The sequence below is a fragment of the Archocentrus centrarchus genome, chromosome 5 (assembly GCF_007364275.1).
Source record: "Archocentrus centrarchus isolate MPI-CPG fArcCen1 chromosome 5, fArcCen1, whole genome shotgun sequence".
Taxonomy (NCBI): domain Eukaryota; kingdom Metazoa; phylum Chordata; class Actinopteri; order Cichliformes; family Cichlidae; genus Archocentrus; species Archocentrus centrarchus.
This window is the reverse complement of record NC_044350.1, coordinates 32528767-32540058: the sequence shown is the minus strand read 5'-3', so window position 1 is coordinate 32540058 and position 11292 is coordinate 32528767. Positions and strand designations below refer to the sequence as shown.

General features: G+C 44.0%; 1 protein-coding gene across 1 annotated transcript in view; it reads right to left on the bottom strand.

Moving 5' to 3' along the window:
* LOC115779987 (receptor-type tyrosine-protein phosphatase T-like) overlaps positions 1–4217 on the bottom strand; it is a 355835-nt gene extending 351618 nt beyond the window's left edge. Inside the window, exons 1-2 of the mRNA XM_030728898.1 lie at positions 4145–4217; positions 3966–4025 (exon numbers count right to left, since the gene is read on the bottom strand). Of these exons, the coding sequence (XP_030584758.1) occupies positions 3966–4025; positions 4145–4217 (133 nt within the window). The remainder of the gene's footprint in view (positions 1–3965; positions 4026–4144) is intronic.
* Between the last annotated feature and the right edge of the window lie 7075 nt (positions 4218–11292).

Here is an 11292-nt window from a genome sequence, read left to right as displayed (position 1 = left end):
GTGTCTCTCCTGTCTGTTAATGTCAATGCGCTGAAGTGAAGACGAATATCTTAGAAAGCGTTATCTTTTTTGGCTGAATTCAGACATAAATGCCCACATTTGGCCAGTTTTATGTTTCTTTTATCATAATGCACTAAGTAGAGGTTTCTTCTGCTGCACCGTTACGCACGGAGAGAGGGTAGGCTACCCTGCCTCTGCAACACAGAGGCAGGAGGAGATAAAGCGAGGCGGGTATTTAGAGCCAGTCTTTCTTTCAAAGTAGCTTCTTTTTGCAGTCGTACAAGTCATGAATACCAAGCAGAGGATGCCTGGAGAGAGCCGAACACAGAGTCGACAGGTTGCTGCTACAGCCTACTGAAACATCACTGACTAACAGATTTGTTCAGCTTGCGTTTAGCTTCAATCGACTGAATTAAAGCAGACAACAAACCTCCGACTTTTTCGAAAGTCTCATATTTTATGACGACTGTTAAAAAGTGCGATTTCAACTCTGAAAGAAGGCGCAAATCAGTGAATCCAGCCCCGGGCACAGTTATAGTGTCAAAAATTCTTTGTGCTATTATTTTTAATATTGACTATATGCTGAACAATAATTAAATGCTCCCGTTTTATTAAATCGCATGTTGACCTCTTCCAAATGTTTTTTTTCTGGTTTTCGTTCGCGATCTGCGTTTTATCAAGAAATTATATATCGGTTATTTGTGAGCAATAATAGCTATAATCGAACTCCTGTGTATTTTCATCTGACCGTGGGGCTTCCATTTCTGATAAATAGTCATTATAATCGCCAACGATTCGGTTAAATTCCGCAAACTCTCCAAACCTCTCCGGTGCGTAACAAGTGCCAAAGCAATGCTGACTGTGGGCTGCGGAGAGGAGATGTTGCGGACTACAGGAGGATTGTGAAGCTTCAACCTCGAGAGATTAAACTGTGCAACCGCATAATTACTGTAATTTACGCTCAGATATAATTGCAATTTGAGAAGTAGACGTCGGGGGGAGCGGGGTGTTATTTGGCTTTCCGACCTGTTGCGAGAATTAGTCCATAAAGACTAATAATAAGGAAAGTTTACTTATTCTTCACTTTATTAGCAGGTTTTATCTAAAGATACTGCTGTACTGTTGCGTTCTTACATTCATGCGGCTGCACGTCAAAAATATCTGTAATCACCGTGTAAAGAAGTCTGAGGAAGCTTTGAGTTGGATGGTTTGCGCTCAGACTGAGTCAAGAGCGCACAGTTCAGTCTGTGATTCAGTAACGAGTCACATCACTAACAACATGCAACCCATCCTTACATTAACCTTCGTGGAGCAAAACCTCCCAAAGATCCAAAACTTTATAAAAACCTCAGGTGCGCCGGGATTGTAACTGCATGTGATGATGTAAACTCAGAGGAGTGTCCATCATCAGTCAGACTCCCACTATTATCAACAAACCTCTCAACACTGCCATAAATAAGGATTTATGGCAATTTCTTTATTAAGACATTCGTGCTCATATCTTACTGCGTGCATCTAGATCTGTGGATGCTATTCCGCAAATAACGTGCTCAGAGCTGCTTTCCTATCACATTATCCAGCAGTGCAACATTTGCAGCTGCACGATGCCCCAGAAATCGCAAAAGCGCACAGATCAACCTGCTTTCCCACCCTGTGTTCTTATTTGCGCAACTTTAGCGCTGTGACATTTATTATCGAATTAAACGCAAACTAAATCAAAGCCAACCAGTAAACAAAGAATATGAATATATTTAGAACACACACAAATTCAACAAACAAATCCCTTTCCTACCTGGAAAGAACTGTCCATCAGCGTGTCCCCAAAGTACAAAGTAGAAGAAAGCTGCCAGCCAAACGCCAGAATTACTCCGATTATCCATCTGTTTTCTTCTTGTTTTGTTCAGCAGGACGGATTATTTTACATACTCCCGTCTGGTCCTTAAAGTTGTTTCCCTTAGTTCGGGGCAGCACTGACGGTAATAACAGTAATAAAATCCTCGCATTGGTGGATAAGAAGAACCAGAGAGACACAAGTAGAGGCAAAGAGAGAAGTTGGAGGCAAATTAATTGGAGCTCTCTGCTTTCCTTTCCTCTCCTGTCTTCTCGGTTCCGACAGAGCGAGCCTATGTGTCTGTGCGCGTCGGTGCGCGCGTGTGCCCTAGAGACTGCACGAGGAGCTCTGTGTACGTACGCGCGCTCAGACGGTCTCTGACAGACTGACTTGGAGTTAGAGGAATGAGAGCAGCGCGCACTACACCGGGCGCCAGACACCCGCATCAAGATGCGCGGATTAACTGAACGTCCGGTGGTAAGTTTCAAAATAAGATAAGGTAGCGTTTGAAAGGAAACAAACAGCATATGGCCATTAAGACAGAGTTTGGGAGCAAGTAAGAGCTGTAAAGACATGAATAAGTCGCCGGGCTGAGGGGGAAAGGTATTTAGTAATAAATCTGGCTTTTTAATGATATTTCTAATCTTGAATATCCCAGCACCAAAACTAAAACTAGAACTAAAAACTATTTCTTTGTGATCATTCTAAACCTAAAGAACCTCTAAAATTGAAACATGTAGTCTACTCTCTCACATTTAATGGCAAGCAACCGTCATTGGGAGAACAGTTTAGCACTTTTATTAACATTTGCTTTTAAATGTGCAGAATTTAAGCTTTAAAGGAAAGAATTTGTTCGTGTTTACTTTGAAATACAAAGCAAAACGGATTTTTTTCTTTTCACCTTTTGCTTTACACTTGGAGGCATATTCTTATTGTTCGTTTCCCGGCATTAAACACATGCTTTTATTTTAAGGCTCAGACGCCGGAGTTCCTTTAATGGCTTTTTCGTCTGCTTGACTACAATAAAGCCCGGTTTTAAGCTCCTTGGTTCCCCCTGGGTCTTATCGCCTGCATCCTCCGCAAAGGATAGGATCCGCTCTCAGTCTCATTTCTCTCCCTCGCGTTCTCTTTCTCTGCGTGTCTCATTTTCAGTCATGAGATCCCTCTCAGTCCACTAATTCCACTGTCACAGGATTTCTATTTCTCACCTCTCTGCCCACAAACTGTTAAACACACTCGGACTTACACACGTGTGACTTCGTATTTTTAAGAGCAAGAATACCACACATATCTGCACAGGATCAAACATCACTGGGAGAACGGAGGGGGCAGTGGCCCAAGGTTCAGAAAGCAGGAAAACAATAACAGCAGACACGACTGTCAATCTGGTGTTTCTCCAATACAGGAACATCCAAGCCCCCAAATTCAAACCGACGTTGGGCGGATTTAAGTCGTGTTTTACTTTGTGACTCAACACTTAACTTTATTTATGCAGTATGCATTTTCTTTGTGAATTAAATTTTATCTGCATCTCTTTAGTCAATCATTTTAGACTCCACTGAGTAGAACAGGTGCCTTTTCTGAAAAGTGTTGATGGCGGAGGGCATGCTGGGAAATATATTACTTGCACTTTCTGACATTTCTCTCTGCCGATTGTGGAACGTGTTTTGTAAACTATGCAACAATTTATTTTTCCGCAAGTGTTTTATAGAGTAGGTATTGTACATTATGGATAACAAGCCAAAAAAAAAAAAAGCAAAGAGGAAGAAGAGAGGAGAGGAGAGCAGGGTCAGTACGCAAACTCCGGATCTGTGTGCAGTTGTTCTCAGTATAGATATAATGAGCAAATGTTTAAATAAAACAATAAAACACGAGAGCAGCGAGTTTATCTCTGCACAATCTACTTTTCAGAAGGCGTTTTTGTTTTTGTTTTGTTTTTTTAATGAATATATATCACACTACGATAAAAAGAGTTCGACATAGATTCACACAGTACAACCGCAATGGCAGCATATTTATTTTAACAATAGCAGAATAGTAGATACTAGGCTGCGGGGTTCGTGACAACCGAGGGACGGACGCATGCGGGGCTGTGATCGCATGCGGGTAAACGCCAAGCCACGGAGCGACCTACCTGTCCGGTCCCCCGCGAGCAGACCGTATGGCAGGAGCCCTGTGCAGGCCGGGGAGTACGCTGGGCAGCCAGTAACGATCCTTCAGCGGGATCACCGACAGAAATCTCGTTTTACTTCCTTTAGTTAGACAATTTTGATCCTGAACATTTTTTTCTACACAGAACAAGGTTAGACTCACCTTCAGCTGTGTCTACAATCTGATCACCAATAAAAGCCGGCTCCTCGTGCAGCTGTGCTGAAAACACTAACATGGTCCGAGCTTGCATTCTGATTGGTTCTAGGGACATGGAGCCATTTACGGGCAATGGGAAGTGACGTTTGCAGACTTTTGTAATTCAGACTAGTCAGAGACGGGTGTTTAACGGGTTATGACGCGACATGATTGATTGGCGTATAGCACCTGTGGCAGTACTACTGGGGGGGCGGATGGAAAGTTCTGACGGGCGGGATGTGGCCCGCGGGCCGCCGGTTGACGTCCCCTTTTGTAAAGGATTGAAACACTGTTACCACTTGTATGTTGAAAACATGCACTCATGCTGTGGGTGATATCTAGAAGCTAGTCCACTGGAAATGACAGCTGAATGAGGAATTCCATAAATGAATGTGCTTGTTTGGTACAGTGACCTCCTCCTCCTTATTATACAGCTTCTGAATTGTTATTTCTTTTATACATGCACAGAAAATATATGTGTCAGCAATCTCTTTGATGTGTTCAAGTACAACTTCATCTGAAGACGTGGAGCAGTCTGTTTTGCTGGTGTAGACTCTTTGAGCTTATTATTGTGCTTTAAGGCTCTTGTGTCTAATTAAACTAGGTTTCAAATCCATCTGGATTTCTAAGGTCTATAATCAGAGTCGATAATTCACACAGATGTTTTGTTATAAACATCTCATCCTTAATGTATTTAGATCATAATAGTGTGTAAATTCTTAGGCCACTCAGTTATCTCTTGTCCCCAACTGACTTTTCTGTTGTGTTTTTTTCTATAAGAATGGGAGTGTGTGATTCTCTGTTCGGCCATGCGGATGGAGCAGTGTCGCACACTGTAACAGAATCATTATGTAAATTTAGTCGCTGTGAAAGGCAGTTTAAGAAAACGCACAACTGAAAAATCACAAGAAAAAAAACAAAAACAAAAAACAGCCGTCAGAAGTGAAGACTGACAAACCATTACAAAGTGCACTTTCCTGGCCTGAGACAGACAGGCTCCCCACCACCGAAGAAGACACGCAGTTATATTTGAGTACAGTCCAGGTGATTCTTCTGTTACCACTAGAAAAACTGCTCAGGTATCAGCTTTTGACAATGAAACATTTGTTCTTGCAGAGACAAACACAATCAGTCTGTCCTCCTTTCTTATTCTCACTTTGTCCACTGATGTCATGCATGTCTGATCAGTAGTAAGTGACAGTAACACTGGACAGGCCTTAGAATGTGTGCCATGTGTTGTGGGCGTGCTGTGTGCATGTGAATGGCCTAGAGCAGCTTTTTAGAGTACCCATGGCACCAATGGGCAAAGCAGTGTCAGTGTCAGAAAAATATATTGATGACTACTCTTCCAATAGTGGATTTATATGTCATAGTTCATGTATGGTGGGACATTTTAAAGCAGTCATTTTGTCATCGGGATTGGAGAGTGCTGTGGTGGTAAACTGACTAATTTGTGCAGGTGAGAACTAAAGCTCTGCCATATATCAACTGCAATAATACTGGTATAAATTTTTACGTGATATAAAAGTGTCATATCATGATATCAATGACATAGCAACACCATGCACTTATGTTCCCTAGCACACAACAATGTGACAAGCCCAAGTGTGTCTCTGGTGCTCTAACAACCTTCAACAAAGTGCACTGCTGCATTATTGAAAGAAAACTGTTCCTGCTAAAAATGAAAAACCAGACTTATTAAAGGCAAACCAATGACTCAACCAAGCACGGCTGGAGCACCTATTACTGTAGTTACACAGGAAGAGCAAACGGTGGATGGAAATTACTGATGCAGTTACATGGTGGAGAAGCAGGGCTGTAAGCAACTGATTAAAAAAAAAGTATGCAATAATTTCAGTAAACAACAAAGTCATTTCAGTTTTATTATGTGACAATACTGTGCAGGCTGCAGAAGAGTTACAAGGTTAAGTCATTTGTCATTTGTTGAATTGAAGAGTTAACCAGGGTAACTTTTAACTTAAAAGTTACAAGGAAAACACGACCTAGACTACTTTTGTGTTTACATTGATTTTATGTTGTGTCACTAGTTTTACACTGTAATTCTGGTGCTGCTGGCACCTTTTAACAATGGATTAACACTTTGAATTACGTGTCATCGGTGACACGCAGCTCATTGGAAAAGAAGGATGGAAAATGCTCTCATTTTGTTTGAGTCGGAAATATAGAAATATAATTGGTGCAAATTTCCTTGAAATGTTACATAATTTTATGGCCATATTGCTCTTTTTTTTAATGATAAAAGGCAGTTTTTATAATGTATTGGTGGTGAATATGGGTGCTTTACTCTTGACTACATTCTGTCTGTTTCTGGACTTTAGGTGGCGTGATGTATAACTTTAATCCCAAACTGCACTGTTCATGTTTACCAGCTTACCCAGCTCTTGCAGTCTTCTTACCATGCCTGATGCTTGTTTATATAACAATGACAGTGCTCATTTCAGACACCAGATCAAAATGTTTATGAAGTAAACCATCAAGCAATCCAGAAGTAATGGTTCTCTCCTTTTCAGGCATATTGTATCGTTAAAATGTCTGTACACTATCAAATGGTGCACCCGAACTGCCATTTACAAGACCATGTCAAATCTTTTTCGGCCTACTGCCCTTCAGAGGTCCCCGCTGACTGTGTGGTATTTGTTCCCCTCCATTTCCAGGTGAGCGTGACAGGGTGCATTAAAGTTTGTAAATTCCACACAGCCGTTTGGGAAGGTCTAGACACTATTTCCCATTGCGTAGTGTTCAGGCCAACACACAGGCTACCAGAAAACAGCCTGTTGCACTGCAGTTTTTATGGGCAAAGTGTTGATCAGTATTGGCTAAATTTTAAAATATAAGATATACAGCATCAGTCAAAGGTTAGGACACAAACCTTTGACTGGTGCTCTAATTTCAGATTTGACAAATACAGATCATGTCTTATTTACTGCAGTTTGAGAGTCCTCTCTTCTCTCTCATTCCAACACTTTTTGTATCAGTCAAAGAAAAAGCAAGTTATAACACCACAGAACAGGGTCAGCCCACCTCAGTCCATCACTGAAAACAGTTAGGTATGCATACGCTTAGTATGGATGGAGCCATGGTGTTGTAATCTGTAGTAATCTGTCCAAAAGTACTTAGTAACACCCCATTCTTGATCCATAGGGTTTAATAGGATGTCGGCCCACCCTTCGCAGCTATAACAGCTTCAACTCTTGTGGGAAGGCTTTCCACAGGTTTAGGAGTGTTTATGGGAATTTTTGACCATGTTTCCAGGAGCACATTTTCGAGGTCAGACACTGATGTTGGACAAGAAGGCCTGGCTCACAGTCTCTGCTCTAATTCATGGTAAATGCACTAGTTCTTATATAGAACAAGTCTTTATACAACATGTTTGCATTTACCCCCCCCACACACACATATTCATACAAGCACAGTTTTTTTTTTTTTCTATATCAAAGTGCTTTCCATCTAACATTCACACATATTCGTACTCCAACAGCTGCATCGGAGAGCAACCTGGGGTTCAGTATCTTGCCCAAGGATGGCATGCAGACTGAAGTAGCCAGGAATTGAACCACCAACCTTCCGATTAGTAGATGACCTGCTCTACTTCCTGAGCCACAGTCATCCCAAAGGTGTTCTGTCAGGTTGAGGTCAGGACTCTGTGCAGGCCAGTCAAGTTTTGCCGTACACGTTTTTATGGTCTTTGCTTTGTGCACTTGTGTGCAGTCATGTTGGGATGGGAAGGGACCATCCCCAAACCGTTCCCACAAAGTTGGGAGCATCAAATTGTCCCAAATGTGCTGAAGCATTAAGAGTTCCTCTTACTGGAACTTAGGGGCTGAGCCCAACTCCTGAAAAATAACCCCACACCATAACCCCCCCTCTCTCTGCAAACCACACTAGTGCATGCTTGAAGTTACCAAGTGATGAGGCCCGAAGAACCACATCATCTAAGAAGAGGAGAGATATGATCCTGAGGTCACCAAAGCATGACCTCTCTGCCACGTGGCTGCACCCAGAAATTCTATCCATTAAAGTTATGAACAGAATCAATGACAAAGATAGGAATGGGTCTAACTTACTGCCACCTGCAGTAGCCTGGGTGGCAGTTCTCGAGAGGTTAGTGCCGACAGCGGGAATGAACCCGGAACAACAACTGGACCTCGGTTGGGCTGGTGGGATGGCTCGCAGCCGGCGGCAGAAAATTTCCCTTATTTTTAAATACAAAACTTGACAGGTATGAGCTACAGCTCTGTACAGCAGTGTGGTTGCCTGAGGATCGGAGCACAATCACTCCAAGTTTGGGTGCGCCAGGTCTGTCAGGCTTGTGTTTTTGTTCTCTGTCATTTTAGCTGTGCTGAAATCATAGGCAAGTCTCACATTCTCCTTGGCCTCTGTAATATTTTCCTGATCCCTTTCTTTATTTCCTATTCTATTATGTACAGTGATATGCAAAAGTTTGGGCACCCATGATGATTTTCACGATTTTCCTTTATAAATCATTAGTAGTTTGGATCAGCAATTTCAGTTAAATCTATCATATAGCAGACGAACACAGTGATATTTGAGAAGTGAAATGAAGTTTATAGGATTAACAGAAAATGTGCAATAATTGTTTAAACAAAATTAGGCAGGTGCATAAGTTTGGGCACCCTTGTCGTTTTATTGATTTGAATACCTTTAGCACTAATTATCGGAACACAAAATTTGTTTTGTAAGCTCATTGACCCTTGACCTACATACACAGGTGAATCCAATTATGAGAAAGGGTTAAGGTGGCCAGTTGCAAGTGTTTCTCCTCTTTGCATCTTCTCTGAAGAGTGGCAACATGGGAGCCTAAAAAAAAACTCTCAGACGAGCTGAAAACAAAGATTGTTCAACATCATAGTTTAGGGGAAGGATCCAAAAAGCTCTCTCAGAGATTTCAGCTGTCAGTTTCCACTGTGAGGAACATAGTGAGGAAATGGAAGACCACAGGCACAGTTCTAGTTAAGGCCTGAAGTGGCAGGCCAAGAAAAATCTCAGATGGGCAGAGGTGAAGGATGGTGAGAACAGTCACAGTCAACCCACAGAGCAGCTCCAAAGACCTACAACTTGCTGCAGATGGTGTCGCAGAGGCTGTATGGGAGAGTAATGCAGAAGAAGCCTTTTCTGCGCACAGGCCACAAACAGAGTCGCTGAGGTCTGCTAAAGCACATTTGGACAAGCCAGCTTCATTTTGGAATAAGGTGCTGTGGACTGATGAAACTAAAACTGAGTTATTTGGACATAACAAGGGGCATTATGCATGGTGGAAAAAGAACACAGCATTCCCAGACAAACACTTGGTACCCACAGTAACATTTGGTGGTGGTTCCATCATGCTGTGGGGCTGTGGGGCCAGTGCAGGTACTGGGAATCTTGTTAAAGTTGAGGGTCGCATCAGACCCAGAAGGTAGATTTATAATACTCAATTTAACTATTCAAAATATAGATTTATGCATTGCTAGTATATATGGGCCAAATGTTGATGACCCCTCCTTCTTTCATACCTTCTTCACTTTGCTGTCCGATCACTCTGACACCACACTTATAATAGGAGGAGACTTCAACCTGGTACTTAATGCAGATATTGACAGGCTCAGTACAGCAGTGAGTCAGAGGAACTGGCAGTCTGCAGACATTCTTAAACAGTACATGAAGGATTTTGGTCTTTGCGATGCTTGGCGTTCACATCACCCCACTCTGAAAGATTATAGTTTCTTCTCACCAGTACACAAGTCTCACTCCCGCTTAGATTACTTTTTAGTTAGCAGCTCCATGATGATGGATATCACACCTGAACAGGTCTTGTACACCTGTTCAGAGGTTCTGGCAGAGGATATGTGAGGAATTATCCACATGTTTTAATTGCGATATCCCAACATCACCAAAACTGTGCATTCTAGGTGATTTAAGTGAATTAAACATGGAAACAAATATATCACACATAGTTCTTACTACCTTATGCATCGCTAAGAAAACTATCCTCATGAATTGGAAATCAAAAAATGATTTATGCGTTACTCACTATAAGAATCTACTTTTAGACCACATTAGTCTGGAAAGAATGTCTGCCACCTCTAAAAATCAACTGGCAAAATTTGAATCTCTCTGGTCCCCACTGATCAGCTCCATCGCATGATGGGGGTGACGAGCTGTGGTCTGGTTTCATGGCGCACCCGGTAGGTGGCTGGGGGTGGGCCGGGGGGGCCTGGGTGTCTGATGGCTCTGGCCTGGAGGCGGTGGCTACCGTTTTGTGGTTTCTGTGTCCGGGCCCTGGTTGTTGGTGGTGGGGACTTGGATGGTGCTCTTATGGTCGTGGGGTGTGGGGCTCGGGGTCCCGTGGTGGCGGTGCTGGCCCCGTCCGGGTGGCCGGCTTCCTCTGTGGGGGCCGGGGTGCGGGGGTCGGGGCCCTGGTGCCCGGGGTTGCCCGTTTCCTGGCTGGGCCCCTCCCTGCGCTGGAGGGGTCTGTGCCCCCTTGGGCGCGCCGCCGGGGGGGGGGGGGTGGCGGGGTCGGGGGGGCTGGCTGGCATTCCGGGATTCTGGGTGCCCTCCCCCATGGGGTGGTGGGGCGCTCAGGTGAGGGAGCAGCAGTTGCCCCACACGGGGCCGGTTGGTTCTGACTCAGGACCACTGTGTGCGTGTGTGTGTATGTGTGAGTATGTATGTGGGGGTGTGTGTCTGTGTGTGTGTGCGTGTGTGTACGTGCGTGTGTATGTGTGCGTACGTGCGTGTGTGTGTGTGTGCGATATTTGTTGTCCTTTGTATGCATGTGGGGTGTGTGTTGTGTCCTGTTTGCAGTGGGGGCAGTGGGTGCCGGCCTGGAGTACGGTGGCGTCCTGGGGGTGCGGTCACTTCAGGCCCTGGACCTGCCTTCCCTGGGCTGCGGGGGGGTGTAGGGAACTGGGGTGCCTAGTGAGCCAGTAGCTAGCTGGCTCTCTTCCTCCGGGGGGTAGTCCTCTGCCTCCCGGTCATATTTATCCTGGCCCCTCCCCTCCTCCCACTCAGTTTAACATCACATTATGCACACATAGGTTCTCGGGGGTGGGGGGCTCGTGCTGCAGTGAGTAGGGCCATCACCTCGGCTCTGC